The 18,378-nt window shown below is 57.9% G+C and overlaps 6 protein-coding genes across 6 annotated transcripts; 3 read left to right on the forward strand and 3 right to left on the reverse strand.

Annotated features, from left to right (window-relative positions):
- Nucleotides 1–170: 170 nt before the first annotated feature.
- Nucleotides 171–1,344, reverse strand: BXZ73DRAFT_95430 (uncharacterized protein; the record flags this gene model as incomplete). Its single annotated transcript, XM_048026781.1, has 5 exons — nt 171–236; nt 287–367; nt 422–453; nt 508–595; nt 1,291–1,344. The coding sequence occupies 5 exons, from the start codon at nt 1,342–1,344 to the stop codon at nt 171–173; spliced, it is 321 nt and encodes a 106-aa protein (XP_047883633.1).
- Nucleotides 1,345–1,651: 307 nt separating this feature from the next.
- On the forward strand, nt 1,652–3,136 carry BXZ73DRAFT_95431 (uncharacterized protein; the record flags this gene model as incomplete). The annotated part of the gene is made up of 5 exons (XM_048026782.1): nt 1,652–1,696; nt 1,758–2,354; nt 2,414–2,731; nt 2,785–2,901; nt 2,963–3,136. The coding sequence occupies 5 exons, from the start codon at nt 1,652–1,654 to the stop codon at nt 3,134–3,136; spliced, it is 1,251 nt and encodes a 416-aa protein (XP_047883634.1).
- A 674-nt stretch (nt 3,137–3,810) lies between these two features.
- Nucleotides 3,811–5,354, reverse strand: BXZ73DRAFT_95432 (uncharacterized protein; the record flags this gene model as incomplete). The annotated part of the gene is made up of 12 exons (XM_048026783.1): nt 3,811–3,830; nt 3,891–3,921; nt 3,972–4,155; nt 4,222–4,373; nt 4,430–4,549; nt 4,600–4,644; nt 4,697–4,779; nt 4,832–4,978; nt 5,037–5,087; nt 5,140–5,194; nt 5,249–5,261; nt 5,320–5,354. 12 exons carry the CDS (start codon nt 5,352–5,354, stop codon nt 3,811–3,813), a joined length of 936 nt encoding a protein of 311 aa, XP_047883635.1.
- Nucleotides 5,355–6,470: 1,116 nt separating this feature from the next.
- BXZ73DRAFT_72806 (alcohol oxidase) lies at nt 6,471–9,298 on the forward strand (the record flags this gene model as incomplete). Its single annotated transcript, XM_048021793.1, has 18 exons — nt 6,471–6,568; nt 6,642–6,724; nt 6,776–6,872; nt 6,940–6,967; nt 7,027–7,049; nt 7,140–7,245; nt 7,303–7,485; nt 7,543–7,623; nt 7,678–7,852; nt 7,905–7,940; nt 7,994–8,071; nt 8,127–8,128; nt 8,181–8,286; nt 8,468–8,648; nt 8,755–9,028; nt 9,092–9,115; nt 9,149–9,214; nt 9,269–9,298. 18 exons carry the CDS (start codon nt 6,471–6,473, stop codon nt 9,296–9,298), a joined length of 1,671 nt encoding a protein of 556 aa, XP_047883636.1.
- A 1,228-nt stretch (nt 9,299–10,526) lies between these two features.
- Nucleotides 10,527–15,070, reverse strand: BXZ73DRAFT_95435 (uncharacterized protein; the record flags this gene model as incomplete). Its single annotated transcript, XM_048026784.1, has 23 exons — nt 10,527–10,556; nt 10,609–10,659; nt 10,730–11,028; nt 11,099–11,213; nt 11,260–11,455; nt 11,514–11,620; nt 11,933–12,073; nt 12,132–12,212; nt 12,271–12,354; nt 12,423–12,452; nt 12,505–12,566; nt 12,626–12,648; nt 12,709–12,824; nt 12,892–12,992; nt 13,052–13,134; nt 13,198–13,361; nt 13,451–13,518; nt 13,731–14,222; nt 14,291–14,347; nt 14,416–14,490; nt 14,550–14,606; nt 14,667–14,733; nt 14,813–15,070. The coding sequence occupies 23 exons, from the start codon at nt 15,068–15,070 to the stop codon at nt 10,527–10,529; spliced, it is 2,757 nt and encodes a 918-aa protein (XP_047883637.1).
- A 1,046-nt stretch (nt 15,071–16,116) lies between these two features.
- BXZ73DRAFT_72808 (uncharacterized protein) lies at nt 16,117–17,890 on the forward strand (the record flags this gene model as incomplete). The annotated part of the gene is made up of 11 exons (XM_048021794.1): nt 16,117–16,154; nt 16,221–16,233; nt 16,283–16,337; nt 16,393–16,443; nt 16,501–16,647; nt 16,704–16,786; nt 16,829–16,879; nt 16,941–17,060; nt 17,118–17,269; nt 17,365–17,657; nt 17,847–17,890. 11 exons carry the CDS (start codon nt 16,117–16,119, stop codon nt 17,888–17,890), a joined length of 1,047 nt encoding a protein of 348 aa, XP_047883638.1.
- Nucleotides 17,891–18,378: the final 488 nt, after the last annotated feature.

Genomic DNA, 18,378 nt, shown 5'->3' on the forward strand with positions numbered 1-18,378 from the left:
TGGACGCGCAGACCGCGCGCGAGTCCCCCGGAGCGCTACTAGTCCATTGTGTTCTCGCGCCCGAGCCACAAGGGCTCCTAGGCCCTGCAGCAGGTGCCGTGCCCCCCGCGTCGGTCTCGATGGGGTGGGTGAGCTTGGCGAAGGGGACGGAGGTCGTTTCCCGGAGAGTGTCAAGGGAGAACGGGGACGTCGGATGGCGTACGGGGCGCGCAACTCGGATGGTCTTCGGAGTCGTTCTGCACAGACCGTCAGGGAGGGCAGGAAGATCGCCTACAAAACGACGTACCAGATTGCGTTCGACGGCAAGATTGCGCGATGGAATGGGGCCTGCACGCCTTCCAGAAGACGTGATGCAAGTGTTGTGTGCCTGGGACATGGTCAGTGCGAAGGCGAGCAAGTGACTATATGCGCTCTGACCAACAGATAACCCGGTCAACATCATATTAGAATCTCCTACACGAAGGCAATGTGTGAGTAGGAAAGCTGGAGGATGTACTGGATACGTACCTCCGAAAGCCTGGATGTTCTTCTGAATCCACCGGATGCCGAGCCATTGGTCCTTAAAGCCGAAGTTGTCGAGGACCTCAGGTTCATCCTATGCAAGCAATCCGAAGGCGGAGAGCCTGTACCCAATGTTCAACCAGACTTGGTCGTGTTCCACAGAGGCAAACTGCGCGCGCTGAGCCCATGCGGAGAGAAACCTAGAGGCATACGCCGTCAATCCCCGATCGATAGGACACGCCAAGATGGGTGCTTACCCGCTGTGAATGTATACATGAACGGGGAAACCTGTCTTCTCAGGGAATGAGGGTGGTGCGACGATGTTTATGAACAGCCTGGATGTTCAGAGTGACAAGCGAGCACGAGGCAAAATCGGACAATCCTAAGGATCTTCGCTGAGTGCTCCCAAGCCTATAGTTCGTCCACGTAAGGCACGCCCGCATGTCGCGTACTTGCCGCCTGGCCGTCGTTCCTCGGCTGTGCCCAATCTACGCGGTCACCTCTCAGACAAGTTGTCAGACGACACCACAAGCACAGATGACCTACGTTTACTCTCGGGGATGTAGTCCCCGTCTTTGTACTTGTGGCTGGTTGGCGGAACAGGGCCGGCGAATCTTTTGGGTGGTAGCGTATTGGGGAGCAGATCGCGGGCGTTCGCGGGATCAGGAGTCCGCCCCGTTTGCTGCTCTGCGTCCTCGGATCGTCCCGTAGTGGGTGTTCACGCTGATGGCCGCGCCAACGTCTCCACAGTCGTGTAGTCGATCTGAATGTGCTGCCGAATGCGCTCACTGGAGCGCGAAGGCCGAAGGGATGAATGCCACGTCGCGCCAACTCGTAAGCCATGGGGTGATCTTCACCCCGACAGGGTGAAGGGGTGTTTTGCAAGGCCTCTTGGCTCATGTCACGATGCGAGAATACTGGCGAGGGCTAGTGGCGGTTCGTGGAAATCCGAGTTGAACGTTGACCGGCAACTGCCGACTGAATTGTGGCCACGTGCAGGCTCACGGCCAGACGCGCCGCCACTGCACTGTGACTGAGCGCTGAGCCTCTATCACTGGTCTCTCCCTACCTCTCTCATTGCTCACGCTTTGGCTTGTGTCTGAACTGCGTCTTGCGACCGTGTGCAGTTGCAATCTTTACGCACAAGCCAATGTCTACCTCTTTCAAGATCAAAATTGGTGGCAAGTCCAGCATCGTAAGTCGTCCTTGGGGCATGGTTGGTGGTAGTGCTAATGAGCACCGAATGCCCTCGTCAGCCCCCAGACTCGCGGCCGGCCAAGCGGAGAGCGCAGCGTATTGCCTACACTGACGACGAAGATGACGCCGCCGACGCGGCCTCGGCCGCACCAGTGCACAAGAAGGCTCGCACAGTGAGCCGCGCCGCGTCAGCAGACCCCGAGGAGGGTAGCTTGGTGGACGAGGACGTCGACGTGGACATCGACGGCGATGATCACGGCAACACCAACGCCGACGACACACGGTTCCTGCCCGACCCGCAGGCGAGCACGTCGCGGCCCCTCTCCCCAGTGCAGCAGAGCGTGAAGTTGCGCCTGCCAGGTAACATCTCTGCGATGGCGTCCACCCTGCCCGATAGCACGAAGAACCGGGGGAAGGACAAGCGGATCGTGAAGCCGACGAAGAAGGTCAAGCGTTCCGTCGTGTTCTCGGACTCGGAGGACGAGCGGTTTGCGCCGCCTCGCCGCGCGAAGAGCAAGAGCAAGGGCATGGATGAGGGGTTCGAGCTCGACGCCGAGGTTGTAGCGTCCAAGAAAACCTCCCGCGCTTCTAGCGTTACGAAGACGGCCAAGGCGAGCGGGAGTGGGAAGGAGAAAGAAAAGGAGAAGGAGAAGGAGGTGTGATGGAGATAGACGACGAATCCGAGGACGAGACGCGGTTTCTGGGTGACTGTAAGCCTCCTGTTCCTCCCGTCGTGGATCCGGCGAGGCGCGAAGACTCCGGTCCTAGGAGCATGCCAGACCCGTTGAGCGAACCTATACCCAAGAAACGCAAGCTGCCGCCTATCAAGAAAAACAAGCAGCCGGGGTCCGGTTCAGCTGGCCCTTCCACCCCAGCGTCGCACAGGACGGTGCCCCCTGCTCCTACTCCTGTTGAGAAACGAGAAGGACTCGCTCCGACGACAAACCAGGTCGGCCAACGCAAACCCGCCGGGGCTTCGACCGATCTCAACCTTTTGGACTCGTCTGTGTACTCTGAGTTGTTCAGAAGCGCGGTATGTCCTGATGTCGATTGGAATTGCAACCACGTATTTATACTGTGAGCTAGCAACCAGGTGCCTCTGCCTCGTCCTCTGGGACGGATAGGAAGCAGAAAGAAGAGGCACGGAGGAAAGAGCTCAACAAAATGCGAGATGAGGCTCGGGCGAAGCGAGAGGCTGATGCGGTGAGGCTTATATTGTTTCCGGCGCGTGGTAACCCTTATTGATGCGTTGTCTTTGTAACAGAGAAAACATACGTTTGACCTTCAGGCTGCACCCGACAAGGTCCAGCAGTATGAAGAGATAATCAAAGCACGACAGTCGCCGGCAGCGTTTCCCAACATCCTTGGGGCATCGCTCAAGGAGCTATTCCTCAGGACTCACGCACAAAGTAATCGTTCCCCTCTCCGCCATCAATAGGCATCCATTGTATTTTAATCCTTCGAGCGACCTGTATCAATACTTGCCCTATAGAACCATTTCGCTGCTGTGTTCACCTCGCTCAAACACGGACCGTCCATCATGTCAAATTGAATTTGGGCTATACCAGCGCCATTCTCAGCGCCGTTCACAGTCTGCAAATACGGTGGGAAGGCGTTATCACCGCCTCTATTTCCATCTCTTATCCGCTGAACTCAAATTTCTCCTGTCTAGCGAGCAAAGCCATCTTCACGAAGCCGGTTTCGCGTATGATATCGGCATGCATAATCGTTCGCTTTGTATACAGATACCTCCTCCCAACCGCCGTGAAGCGGCCTTCGCTTGCTCCCGGCGAAAGCGCACACACGGGACCAACAAGACACGCTAACATGAGTGAAACGGTCGAAAAGGTGGAATGGTCTGGGCTTGTCGGTTATTTGAGACGTGAATCACCGAGTTTCTCCCTGCAGACGCCTGCGGATCTATGAAAAGCCACCTATCGGCGAAATGAGACTTCGACGACGGTCACTGCAGCGTCCATATAGTATTATCAAGTCGACCGCATCGTCAAGACAATGCAGTGTCATGCACGACGTGTAACACTGGAGCGCGTTCGCTCGTCAGTCGCAGGTTCATCCGAAGCGGACAACCGTTCGTCCACCCACATAGCTCGTCTAGACGGATTCGAAATCGCCTACAGATCGCCAGGCAGCATGCGTCAGCAGTCGCGTGCGTGGAGAAGTTCTGCACTCACCTGTCACGCGGGGAGGCTTGCACAAGTCCATCTCGAATCCTGGGTGTGAGCATTCCCCTGTCTGGCCGGTGTCGCTTTGACAGGCAGCTTCGGGAGCGATATCTCCTGGGGTGCGGCGCCGGCTCGGGCGCGGGAGGAGGAGGTCGCGCCCCAGGTGCCGTCGCTGCGGACTACCTGCGCTTCGTTACGGTCTCCCCGAAGACGGGTGCGATTGTTGAAAGTGAGCATGAGTGAGTTCGTGTATAGTTTGCTGAGCATGAATGCACTGACGGTGTGGCGAGGACAACAGTAAGCAGGTCGTGTCGAAGGATGAACGCGTAAGAGGACGTACGGGAGCATGTGTAGGTTGTTGTGCTTGAACACCATGCAGAGAGTGAGGTCCAGGGTGGCGAAGGAAGCGGTGACGATCCCGGTCTCTACGGACAGTGTTATGATGCGGGATAATAATTTGTCAGAAGCTAGACCACGTCGCTGGCGAAGGAGCTTAGGAGAGTACATGTCAGCGTTACACGACGTTGCAGGACGAGTGCTGCACTCACCAGGAAAGACATGCTGCACGCAATGATGATATCACACGCGGCACTTCCTCCAAGCCAAATGATGAGGCCGGTTTCAGCCGTTTGTTGGATCAAGGCATTGTTGTTGAGTAATGGGCCAACCTGTTGTCGGGTTCGTAGGCGAATTGCAACGCTCGTGATACGACACTCACTTGAATCCCAGTCGCGACTCCACCGCCTGCTTGCATAAGCGCAACCTGAAAGGTGTTGGAGTGACAAATATGCACGGATATGCCGCCCAGCGCTTACCAGCACGACAAACACCGAAATTATGCGAGACCCGCTCAAGGCGTAAATCCGCCACGCGAAGAAACATTGTACGGTCGCCGACACTAAGGTTTCGGTTAGATCGCCTTGCGCCGAAAGAAACCGTGACCGTCTTACCGAGTGCGGTCATCACAGGTATGTCGAACCAGAGCCACTGAGGGCTGTTGAGGGCGGCGAAGTTTCCCCACCCAGCGCCGTACACCTGAAAGGCGTCGTGGGTGATGAGGATTACCTGCACCCATTCGACCAAATACAATCCGTAGACTGCGAGGGGAAATGAGTGTATGCACCAGGCGGGAAAGCAAACTCTACTATGACGTACTGAATGCCTTGAGACGGAAAGGGTCGGATGAAAATGAGAGGTGGTAGTGGACTGTAGGAGGGCGCTGAGCGCCATCTCCTGAAGGGGCGTGAAGAGGACTCACCGACTTGGGCGGAGAGGATGCCGAATAACCCGTAGTTGAACAAGTGGCCTAAAAGCTGATGATATGTAAGCTCAGCGCCAATATGCAGGAGAGCGCACAGCGACCTCACCGGAGGACCAGAACTATGAGTAGCGGGAATTAGGCGGTCGGCATTGATGAGAGAAAGCGAAGGGGGCTCACAGGAGGGCAATGTCGTCGGGGATTGGGGTGGCCATGACGGTGCTGGTGAGCGAATACCTGGGAGGGCGGGAGGTGAGCGCACGAGGTTATAACACATACCCGTCCCTCTATAGGCGTCCCACGATGGCTGGGTAAAGGGATAGGGTTCGACACATTGTTCAAACGTTCGGGGACGTCAAACGTCCGTCGCTCTGCGCTCGCTCTTCTGCGTGTCGTGGATTGAGTTCCTGGCTGAATGGTTAAGGAAACCCGGGGCCACGGTGGAGGCGCCCGCGGCGTAAGGCCGGCGGTATCCCACGCTTGTCGCGAGCCTGTCGCAGCATCGCGCTGGGCATTGGTCTCATCCACGAACCACGTCGCGTAGTTGCTGTCGCCTTCGAGCACTCTCCTTCTTCTCCGCTACCTCCACGCCGGCGGGGTAAATCAGTGGATCGAACGTCGAATGTCCCAACTTCCCTCGCACGGGGGTTGTCAATCTTTCATTCTTCCAACCCAATCAGGTTCTTTTCACCCCAGGGACACCGATCAGCTGTCCTCCGATGTCGCACCGGGGGAGACCCGGGGCTCCTTCCGCGCGAACAGGTCGCAGCGTCGAGTAACTTGATGGAAGCAGCACTGACCCCCCTGGCACCGCGTGAACCGCCCTCCCCGGGCGCGGCGGGACTGTGGGCGCCGCCGAGACCACCACCACACGGTGACGTGGAAACCCCATAAGCACGGCTACAGCCTCTCAGATCCCTCGAGTGAGTCCCTCAATGGCATGCATAACTTTACAAGCCACTCACAGTCCTTGCAGCCAACTGCGGGCCCCTGTTCGGGGAGGAGGCTCTCGTACTGCGCAAGAGTCTGTATGCGCTATTGTGGGGATGCATCCACGTCTCACGCAGTGCTTCTTCTACTGCCTCATGCTGTCAAATTCCGTCTTCTCTTGTCTTCTCTGCCCGGCATCCGTCCGGCATCCCTTTCGTTCTCAACTTCACTCGGGCTCATCATGATGAACAGCCATCCATACACGAGAGCCAACGGCCGCTGTGTTCCCGACTCCTCGAACCCACTCCGCACCCTCTTAAACCCTCTGCTCGTCCCCGCTCCCCTCGTGCTCCTCGAGCAACTCCTCGCACACCTACACTCACCAGACAACGCATCTCCACATGGCCTCCCCGAGCACCTCCCCGGAAGACTTCGCGAAAGCAGCATACGACTACGTCGTCGTCGGTGGTGGCACCGCCGGGCTTGTCGTAGCTGCCAGGTTCGTGCTGAACACCGCCTCTGGTCTCCTTCCCTACCGTCTCCACTTTGCTGACAACGTACGATGCGACCAGGTTGACAGAGAACCCGGACATCACCGTCGCCGTCGTCGAAGCCGGCGGTTGGGACCCAAACGTCCCCGGCGTGAACATTCCAGGTCCGCATCCGAGCGCCTCCTCGACCGTCCGCAGTGCTTGACTGCTTGCAGGCCTTGTGGGCAGCACTCTGTTCAACCCTAACCATGATTACGCTTTCTTCACCGTCCCTCAGCAAAACTCCAACAACCGCGCCGTGTATCAGCCTCGGTGAGTGACACGACCCACCATGGCGTCGATGGCAGCTCGCTCACTATTCGCGCACCGAACCGATCAGCGGGAAGGGTCTCGGTGGATCGTCTACGGTATGTGGTTTTACATGTCGAAAGGGAACGCTGAAGTCATTGCATCCTTCCCCTTACAGCTGAACTTCTTGGGGATGAACCGGTAAGCAAACGTTTTCGCTTGCTGTGGTTTGTTCCTGACTTCGTACTGCCCCTGATCAGCGCGTCGGCTCATGAATATGACGGTTTGTAGCCCTTGGTTCGTGGTAGCATGCACCATACTCATGTCTCCTTCAGCTATCGAAGCTCTCGGGAATCCAGGATGGAACTGGGAAAGCATTGTCACGTACATGAAGAAGGTGGGGAAATACTTCTGCTGCCTACTTCACGTTTAACTCTGGCTCTCTGGGTCCCAGTCGGAGAAGACTTATTCTCTCGACCCCGGCGTCGCGAAAGAGTTCACGATCGATCTGCCAGACGAGAAGTGGCACGGAACATCGGGACCGCTCTCGAAGTCTTACCCCACTCACTTCAACGCGCTTCACACTGCCATCACGACAACTTTCGACAAAGTTGGCATTCCACTCAACTCTGAGCCGGTAACTGTCTCCCACTGTCCGCTGATTCAACACGCACCGACGTTACTCCGTTCGCAGAACAGCGGAGACCTGCTGGGGTCCTCCATGCAATTCACGTCTGTGGACCCTACCACTGCTACACGGAGCCATTCAGCTAGTGTATGACATTTTGCAGCAGTTCGTCACACTACTCGCTCACGACATCACCCACAGGCTTACTACCTCCCAAACGCCGAGAGGAAGAACCTTCACGTTCTGATCAACTCGCCTGTCTCCAAGATCACGTTTGTGCCCGATTCGAGCCCGCTCGTGGCCAATGGAGTCGAAGTGGTCAACGACGGTCGCAAGTTCCATCTCGCGGCGCGCAAGGAGGTAATCGTCTGCGCAGGTGTGTCTCCCGAGTTGATAAAAGCACTTCATCCGTTCATTTCTGGCCACAGGAGCGTTCCAGAGCCCGCAGGTGTTGGAGCTCTCAGGTGCGTGTCTGGGATCCCCCGCATCAGCACATTCGGCTATATGCTCTCACTAGGGATTGGGAACAAGACCATTCTGGAGAAGCACGGCATTCAAACGCTCCTGGATCTTCCTAGCGTCGGCGAGAACCTGCGTGAGTGTGTTGCAGTCAATTTATTTTGACGCTGTTCTGACTGGATCCGCCACAGAGGTATATCACCATCTGACCGCCAACTGATCTCCTGGTGCTGACGTTGCCACAGGATCACATCTTCAGCTGCATTATCAACGAAATTGACCCAGCATTGACACCATCGATCTCGCCCTGGCTCAAGACCCGGAGGAGATCAAGAAAGTTCAGGGTCTATAGTAAGTGTTAATGTACGCTGTCCTCTCGAACGGTGATTGATGTTCGTGTGACGTTCAGCGCCGATAAGAAGGGCTTCCTTCCTCCGCCTGCGCCGACATCTTCGCGTACGCTCCGGCCAGCACCTTCGTCCCCCCGGAACAGGTGAAGGCCTGGGATGACCAAATGGACGTTGTCCTCAAGACAGCCTCCCCCGGATGAGGAAGCAGCTCGAGATCCAGCGCAAGTGGTTCCACGACCCCAAGTCCGGCGAGGCCGAGTTCATCCCCTTCCCCGGCTTCTTCCTGCCCACGGGTCTCAAGATGACCCCAGGCATGCGCTACTCGTCCATGACCGGCGTCATCCTGCACCCCACCTCGCGCGGGTCCGTCCACATCACCTCCACGGACCCCCGCCCCGCCGGCCATCGACCCCAGTGCGCCCGCGTCTTATCTCAATCCCCGGCCATCGGCTGACACGCATCGTCCCAGACTACTTTGGAAACCCGCAAGACCTGGAGTTCTACTCGCGATCGTCAAGTTCGGGCTGAAGCTGTACGCCACCGCGCCGTGGGCGGACGTCGTGCGCGCGCCCGTCGCGCCAAGCGCGGAGCAGCGCGCGTCCGACGAAGGGCTGGTGCAGTACATCAAGGACACCTGCTGCCCGGTGTACCACCCCGTCGGCTCCGTGTCCATGCTCCCGCGTGAGGACGGCGGCGTGGTCGATCCACGCCTGCGGGTGTACGGGACCGCGAACGTGCGCGTGGTGAGTAGTGCATGGCTACGTGCTGTCGAGGGGTCGCGCTGACCGTACCGCGACCGTGTGCAGATCGACGCCTCGATCCTGCCGATTGTATGTGCCTGTCGGAGCGGCGGTGTGGGGTAGTCGCTACTCGCAATGCAGGAGATCAGCGCTCACTCGCAAGCTACGGTGTACGCCGTCGCCGAGAAGGTGTGTTCCTGCTCTTACCTTCTCGCTGCGAGTGTGATCTCACGGGTCGTGCAGGGTGCGGATCTCGTCAAGGAGGACATGTGAAGTCTCCCCGGCTTTGCGCCAAGCTGTACGATCTCTGTTGAAAGGATTGCATTTCGGAGCCTTGTACCAATACGTCCTGAGATATTGAATGGGTTTACGGCCACACTCGCATCAAGTCGTGTGTTGCTCAAATAACGCCCGGCCGCTCCAGTAGTATTTACTCCCCTCCCTCTGCCCGAAGTTCGCATCCTCGCGTCATATCGTCGAAACCGCGATCTAGAACAAGTCAGAAACATCAGATACTCACAATAGCTACTCATTGTTTATCTGGGCTGCTCTGTGAGCTGACCGTAGTGGACTTTAACACTTATTCACTCATGTGAATCTCTAGAGGCATCATCGGACATGACTTAGGTGGTCACGTACCGTGTCATAACGTACTCTGATCGGAGGTACGTAGCGCAGGTCCTTGTGGACCTACCGAGGCTGGGGTACTGCACATCCGTTCGCGTCGATCTGCGGCGCTGTCACAAAGGCGTAGTGATGCTTTGGATCAAATGAGGCGCTTCCCAGCTCATTGATGTCGACAAGGTCTTATAAGGCCTTGAGGACAACCGGATCACGTACACGAACCAAGGGTCTATCTGTTTGAGCCGTGCGACATGAGCAATGGTACTCTTGGGATGTTTTGGTGCGGCGGGATACCTGCATTCGGCGCACCGGTTTGGGGGTGTGGCCCCAAGGAAGAGATCGGGCGTGCAGAAAAGTTGCAAGATGGGCGGGAGCCCAAGAGATCTAAGTCGAAGGGGCGTCGAAGTGCTCAGATGTTGCGAACCGTGACCAGCCAAGTGTCCAGGGTCCTGCGTCGCTGCGCTTCCCAAATTACTTTCGAAGCCTGCTACATGGTTCTATTCGTTGTGGACCTACGATGCAGGCGGGATCACGTACTTGAGCTTCTATCATGTCTCGCTGATACGTCCGATGATGATGCGCTTACCCCCAGCCTCAATATAATTCAAGCTTTCGATATCAATGCGCCTTTAGAAGGGAACTCATGGAACTAAAGGAGAGCTTTTGGAGCGCACAAATCGCGTGAAGCGCAAAGTTCGAGCTTGGGGTCATGAAGTAGACTCATGTTGGGGCAAATGAGGGCCGAGGAATGGATTGTCGCAGGATTTCGGGTTGAGTCTAGAAGCGTATTCAATCTTCCTCGGACCACTGGTGCCATGTAGAACGCAGTACCATTAAAAATGTACACAACCGATAGGACCATGCGCCGAACTCCCGCTCACATGTCTTTCTTGATCAGGTCCGCACCCTGCAGGGGCATTCAGCGTGCATTCCGTACCCAGATCATACATCATGCACACCCACCTTTTCCCAATAGCGTACACCGTCGCCTGACTATGCGCCGTGATCTCCTACACACGCAGACGAGTCCGAGTGAGCACACCCCCATATTCCGCTCTCGAAAAGTCCTGCAGCACGCACCATCGGAAGGATCGACGCGTCCACCACGCGCACGTTCGCGGTCCCGTACACGCGCAGCGCCGGGTCGACCACCCCGCCGTCCTCGCGCGGGAGCATCGCCGCGGTCCCGACGGGGTGGTACACCGGCCCGCAGTTGTCCTTGATGTACTGCACCAGCCCTTCGTCGGACGCGCGCTGCTCCGCGCTCGGCGCGACGGGCGCGCGGATGACGTCCGCCCACGGCGCGGTGGCGCGCACTTTGAGCCCGAACTTGACGATCGCGAGCAGCGTCTCCAGGTCCTGCGGGTTCCCGAAGTAGTCTGGGGTTCACGCGCGTCAGCGACACGACACGGGTGCAGCGAGGCTGAGGAAGAGAGGGGCAGAACGCACTGGTGTCGATGGCCGGTGACGCGGTGGGGTCCGTGGAAGCGATGTGGACGGACCCGCGCGAGGTCGGGTGCAGGATGATCCCAGACATGGACGAGTAACGCTTTCCCGGGGCCATCTTGAGCCCGGTGGGCAGGAAGAAGCCGGGAAGGGATGAACTCGACCTCGCCAGACTTGGGGTCGTGGAACCACTTGCGCTGGATCTCGAGCTGCTTCTTCAATCCGGGCGAGGCTGTCTTGAGAAGCATGTTCATTTGGTCGTCCCAGGCCTTCACCTGTTCCGGGGGGACGAAGGTGCTGGCCGGAGCGTACGCGAATATGTCGGCGCATGCAGACGATAAGAAACCCTTCTTCTCGGCGCTGGTCGTTGTGAGAGCATGATGCACTGTTTGAAATTGCGGTGCGCACAGGTACTCACTACAGCGCCTGAACTTTCTTGATCTCCTCCGGCTCTTGAGAAAGAGTGGGGTCGATGGTATCAATGCTGGGGTCGATCTCGTCGATGATGCAAGCGGAGATATGGTCCTGTTCAGGATCAGCAACCTATGCGCCGTAGACAAGGTCGCGGTGATCACCTCTGACAACGCAAGAGTCAGCAGGAGTCCCGCACACAACCAAGAAAGAACCCACGAAGGTTCTCGCCGACACTGGGAACATCCAACAGAGTCTCTATCCATACTTCTCCAATATCTTCTTGTTCCCGATGCCAGAGAGTTCGAGCAGCTGCGGAGTCTGGAATGGACCTGCCCCGCCGCTTTGTGAGACGAACGCCAACCGATGATGCGGATCCGAACGACACCATACCTGCGGTCAAGATCACTCTTTGCGTGCTGTGACATTGAACTTGCGGCCGTCGTTGAGAACTTCAACCCCGTTAGCGACGAGGGGGACCGAGCCGGACTCGAAGACAATCTTGGAGACAGTCGAGTTGATGAGGACGTGGAGGTTCTTCCGAGACGCGTTGGGGACATAGTATGCCTAGTCATAATGTTCAGCGACGACCTCGCTCGGCTACGCTGCGCAGATGGCAACCCACCGTAGCAGAATAGCTGCGGGTCGCTGAGACTGGGTCCACCGAAGTGAACTGCATGGACGAGCCGAGGAGATCCCCGCTGTTCTGCGGGTCCCACATTGCATCAGCTACTTCTCACAGCTGTGATAAAGCCGGGCACTACCGGCTCCGAGTTGAGTGGCACGCCGACCTTCTCGAACGTGGTGGTGATCGCCGTGTGCAGCGCGTTGAAGTGCGTCGGGTACGCCTTCGCAATCGGCCCGGAGTGCCGTGCCATTTATCGTGAGGCATGTCGATCGTGAAGTCCTTTGCAACCTGCGAGTCGAGCGGGAACGTCGTCTCAGACTGTGTGGACGCAGAGGGTCAGCTCCGCGGCAGATCACTTGAGAGGTCTTACCTTGACCATGTACTTGAGGAACTCCTCCCAGTTCCACCCGGGATTACCCAGCGCCTCGATGGCTAGAGCGCACGCTTGAGGTCAGCAAGAACTCAGCGGGGCTGATGAGCAGAGAACGCACCATCGTATTCGTGCGCCGACGAGCTGAACGTTGAAGCCAAAAGTGAGGATACCCATGACCAGGGCGACTATATCCACACATACCGATTCATTCCAAGAAAGTTGATCTGCCACCAGAAGACATGTAAGAACGCGGCGTTCTCGAAGAGCTCGTAGTTGACGAAAGACGCACCGCCGATGAGCCCCCAAGGCCCTTCCCGCTGTAGAAAGCGCGTGAGCGGGTTAGAACGAGCCGGACGGACGACGAATACGGAAAACGACAAGTACTGACCGAGGCTGGTACACCTTGCGGCCGTTCGAGTTGGTCTGAGGCACGGTGAAGAACGCATAGTCGTGCTTGGGGTTGAACAGCGTGCTGCCGACCATTCCTGTTCCCCAGCGCCAATTAGCCTCCGCCCTCCGGTCCCAAGCAGGCAGACGCAGGTACCAGGAATGTTTACTCCCGGAACCTCTGGATCCCATCCGCCAGCTTCGATGACGGCGACGCTCACGTCCGGATCCTCTGACAGTCTGAATGGAGTCGAAGTGGCAGCTCAGCGCTCGGCGCGAGCAGAGACCGGAACGAGGACGGACCTAGCGGCAACGACAAGTCCGGTGGTGCCGCCTCCGACGACGACATAGTCGTACGCCGACTTCGAAAACTCATCTGCGGACGTAGACGGGATGGCCATGAGATGCGAATGGGAGGGGTGTGCCTCGGGAACACGGAGGCGTACGTTATGAAGGGCGTACGAGCGCTGTCGATGTCTCAGGCCACGCCGAGGCCGCGGCGTCTTGGAAAGGAGGATAGAAGTGTTTTGTCCGCCACCGGAGAGTGAGAACGAACCACGGGGTCGTGCCCCCAGACACTTGCACCAAACTCCAGCGTCAGAAGCCAGTCCGAGCATGCGCAAACTGTTACTCACGTGGGAGAGTGAGCATGTCCGATGCCAGTGGCCGCGACGCAGCTCGATGGCCGAACGAGCGTCGGCTGCGGACTTGCACACCGCGGGATGCGCGCACCACCGCCGTTTGAGATCAACGTATAAAGCAATGTATCAAGAAAGTCTCTCACAGTGCCAGGTCCGCACCTCCAGTCGTACAATCGTATCCGCATTCTAACGTACACGGTACGATGCTGTGCTCAGAGTAGCCGTACGCTCCAGACCAGATAATGCGACCCCCTCGGTGTCCGCTTCCCCGCCCGACCGCCTGGAGAGCCGGCAACGGCGACTCCGTCTCATCCACAGCGGCGGCCCCTGCCTCTGGGCTACCGGTTGACGGGCCCGACAACACCGCTGAGATCTCGACCGGGACGTCCTCCCCGAAGACCCCGCGCCAGAGATCCTGCCAGCTCTCGGGCGAGTGGCAGTACATGGGGCGCTCTGACGTGAACGCGTCATCCAGCCCCGCTGATGCGAGGCCCTTGTGCCGCCCAAAGATGGTTGCCCCAGGCGTGCGGCGGAGGAGGCGGGCGAGGATGCGAGCGAGCCGCGCTTGGTCGGCCTCGTTGAAGAGGTGGAAGAGGTAGCTGGCGTAGACCACAGACGCGTGACCGGCCAGCGGGACGAGCGAAGTCAGCGCGCGGGGGATTGGGACGGGTTCCAAGCCGGAAGGGTCTGTCCGATTGCAAGGTTGGTCAAAGTTTAAGGCGCGCTCGAGGTCGAAGACGTCTCCTTGTACGAACGGGACAGGGAGGATGTCGGGCTGGAGTTGAACAGCCGGTGACCGAGCTCCCAGAACTCTGTGAGTGGACGCCATGAGCTCGATGTGATTGGGGGAGTGCGGCGTGAAATGGTTGAAGTAACATACCTGGACGGATGTCGAACGCTATCATGCGATCGACGGGATAGCCATCGTGCACAAGCTTCCGGAGATCGTTGCCAACTGCCAACGGGACGCATATAAGAGCCTGAGGTGCCATGCCGGGAAAATATCCGACTTACAGCCTGCGCCGATGTCGAGGAAGAGGTTCGAGTTAGTGGCACCCTGGCAAGAACGTGCTGATACGCGGGGTGCGTTGCGACATCGAGTCTTCAAGGTGAATGGATGAGGAAGCGCACGAGGCGGGGAGAACATGAAGACACACTGGGTGAACGTGTACCAGCGGACGCATGGGTACGGAAATAGCTGCAGATTGGGGCCCGGCGCAAAGAAGTCAGGTCAACGTGAGCATGAGCCTAGCACGAGGACTCGGAGTTTAACGCACCTGGTAGGCGTCGGCGGCAACGGAGTGAATGTGGTCAAAGAGCGCGTCATCGGCCTGGATTCCAGTCTGTGCCTTGTAGAAGATGACCTCGTCTGTGGAGAGGCGAAGGAGGGATGGGTCGAGTAGGAAGCGGCGGTAAGTGTTGCCACCATGGACAGCGCTGACTCGCGGGGGTTTGTGATGGGAGCCATGGCGAGGGGTGAGCAGCGCCTCGGGGCGTTTCCACCGTGCTTTTGGTCGGCGTGCTTGTTGGTTCATGATGGACAAGAAGTGTGGGCGGGACTAGGCGAAAGAGGGCAGCGTTCGAGCATCTGTGCACAGCGCGGGCGCTCACCGTGATCCCGGTTGCCCGAAGCCCGGTGGTTGGGGTCCGGGCGCGCTTTGCCTGCGCTCGCAGCAGTCCATCATGTGTGGGCCGAAATGTTCATGGGTAAATATGGCCTTGTATGTTTTTTGCATTCGCACACTCACGAAACAGACGAAGCTGGATCAGAAGATGTGAGTGCCTCCTGATTGCACGGGTGCAAATCCTTGGACTTGCCTTCATCGACATCATCTCGGTCCGCTTGCCACTCTAGCTCGTCCATTTGCTTCTCTGATCACCACCAGACTTGGCGAGGGTCCGCACACACCCTGGTCTTCTGGGGATGATCTTCACGATGGCCTTCGAGTGAGGAGCAGATCGCATGTTGGCTAGGTTTCGAATACTGCAACACGGCGAGCGTTGGTATGCTCGGTACACTCAACGCCGCTTCTGTGCTCGAAGCTCAACTAGAACTCGGTACAATCGACCACAAGATGGGATAGTCGAGCGGCTCAGCAGCTGTGCACGCGGCTGCGGTCCCACACCAGCCGGACGATGACAAGAGAGGCCTGCGCGCCCACCCAGAAGACGTCAGCTGAGGCCGCCCTCCCTTCCCGCGGTTCGCTTCGGACGGCGACACGCCCCACCTCTGACACGAACCTTCGTCCGTCGTCGGACCGCTGCTCGACACGAGGATCGTCGATTGTGCGCATCCCGCCCATCTCGACCGGGATGACTTCGCCAGCTCGCACCGTCCGCCCTGCTCACCGCCGTGCCGCCAGACCTCCGCGACACATCCCCAGACGGCCTACGCTAGGCGGAGGGGGCGAGGTTCGCGTCATCAGTGCGGGACCTCCGACGGAGGGCGGTGAACGTGATCATCGCCGACTTTGCCAATGCCGGGCGGGGGAAGACGCCAGCCTGTTCGCTTATTTACGTCGCCCTCCAGACGTTTCATAAAGCTAGAGCACACGCTCGGCCTGTCGCTCTAGCCCCCGCCATGACGTCCCAGGAGATCCCCAGCGATATCGCCCTCCTGTGAGTCTCTCCTTCCGCCCAACGTTCTAGCCGAGTCTGACTCTCAGTGCTTGCTGTCATCTCCAGTGCCGGCCCTCCTGTAAGCGGTGCCCCGGGCCCTGAGCGAGCTTGTGCTAACATCCAGACAGCTGCTCGGCCACCTTTTCAATTACGGCCTCTTCGGCATTCTTTCCGCTCAAGTCTGTAAGTCGATTTCCTTTGCTCCACATTATGGCCTAAAGCTAGCAAAATTATGTAGACAGCTACTACAACGCCTTCCCTACTGACCCAGTCAGTCTCAAAGCCTTCGGTCCGTTTGTCCTGCCGTCCGTGCACTGCTCCTCGCTCATGCTTGTTTGACCACAAGTCTACGGGCTATATGCCGTAGAATGGGTCCAGGTCATCCTCATCAGTCATGATGCCTTTCAAGTATATGGCGCCGGATGGGGTGACCTCAATGCACTGACCAGCCCACAATGGTTGTGGTTCGACATACCCATAATGAGTGCCCTCGGTGCGCAGTGCTCCATTGTCACTTTGGCCCGTCCTAGACCTCACATGCATCCATAGTTTCGGCCACCGTACAATGTTTCTTCGCATGGCGGATATTTATCCTCAGCAACTCGCGGATCCTACCTCCCTTTATTGTTTTGGTGAGCTCTTCCCGTCGTGTGTCCAGTTGCGTCGCTCACTAGCCTCAGATTGCTCTCATGCAATGTGGTGCGGGAGTGGCTACTGGTGTCATTGTGAGTCGCTTTATCTAGCTGCCGCAATATCTCCCATTCATCGTCCCTGCGCTCCCATCAGACCGGACCAGCTCTGAACAACAACGCTCTCATTCAAGAAAAAGCGAAGAATGCCCTGATTGTGTGGTTAGGTGGTAGCGCGGCGTGTGATATCATTATCGCGGTCAGCATGTGCTTCCTGGTGCGTATCCACTGCTCCTCCCAGTCCACTATCCATGTTCATTGGATCCCCGATCAGCTCGCGCGACAGCGGCAAGGCCTAGCATCCGACAAGCTCATCTCGCGCCTCATAACGCTTTCAGTCGAAACAGGCTCCGTCACCGCATCCTTCGCCGCGCTCGACCTCATCTTCTGCTTGGCGTTCAAGCACAACAACCTGCACATGCTCCCGTGCGTCTCTCTCCCTCCTCTCCTCTCCTCTCCTCCCTCCTCTCCTCTCCTCTCCTCTCCCTCTCCCCTCTGCCCTGTACTCATACCCACCACAGCGCGTTCATGCTGAGCAAACTTTACACGAATTCGCTCATGCTCGTCTTCAACAACCGCACCAAGCTCCGACAGATGCACGACGAGGCACTTCCTACGCCACGGGCGGGCCACGTGAGTCAACGCTGGGCGACGTCCTCTGAGCGCACGCGCTCGCGCGGCGGCGGCTTCCCGTCGCAAGAAATCTCGCTCTCGAAGCTCTCGCGCAGCTCGCCGGGGAGCCACGAGCTCGGCGCGCACCGCGCCGCGGACGGCTTCGAGGCCGACGTCGAGCTGCGGAAGCCGCGCATCACCGGTGCGTGTTTAATTACGTGTCTTCCGACGTCCGCGCCCGTGGCCACGGGCGCAGCGGGTTGTGGGCGGCGCTGACCGGTTGCTGGTGATCAGGAGAATTCGAAGCCGTCTGAGCGCCGGGAAGCGAGACGGGGGCGACGACATACTTACGACGACGACGACATCACACGGCTGGATGACCCTATTGTAGGAAGTACCCAGGTGCGCGCGTGGGGTCCGGGCGTGCTCTTGTAATCTAGAGCGGACTCTTCAGAGCGTATTTTTATTCACTTGTTCTTTCGCCCTTCGTCATCATCTTCTGTGAACTCCCATCGCCCCTCGGACGACATCCCCTGGGATGCGTGGATGTCGCGTGCGGGTGTCCTCGATGGCAGTTCTCTCATGGGATCACAATAGTTAGCTTCCAAAGCGTGGCAAGGCAAAACAATATGACACCCGTGTGACTACATACCTACACTGCATTGCGTTACAAGATTAGACTGGCGACAGCCGACGATCGCATCGGAACATGTGTAATTTGGAGGAACTAATGTATGTCAAGTAATATCGTAGTACATGAGCGTAGGAGAAATACGGCTCCGAGAATAATAAACGACAAACAAGACGCCGCAGTCTGAGCTAAACTCCAATTACAGCACTTGTGAGGAGTCGAACACCCACTGGAAGCCTTCTCCGTTTTGGTCCTTCATGACGAACACCTTAAACATGAGCCAGGCATGATC

Source organism: Epithele typhae (assembly GCF_022376455.1).
Source record: "Epithele typhae strain CBS 203.58 chromosome Unknown BXZ73scaffold_1, whole genome shotgun sequence".
Taxonomy (NCBI): Eukaryota; Fungi; Basidiomycota; class Agaricomycetes; order Polyporales; family Epitheliaceae; genus Epithele; species Epithele typhae.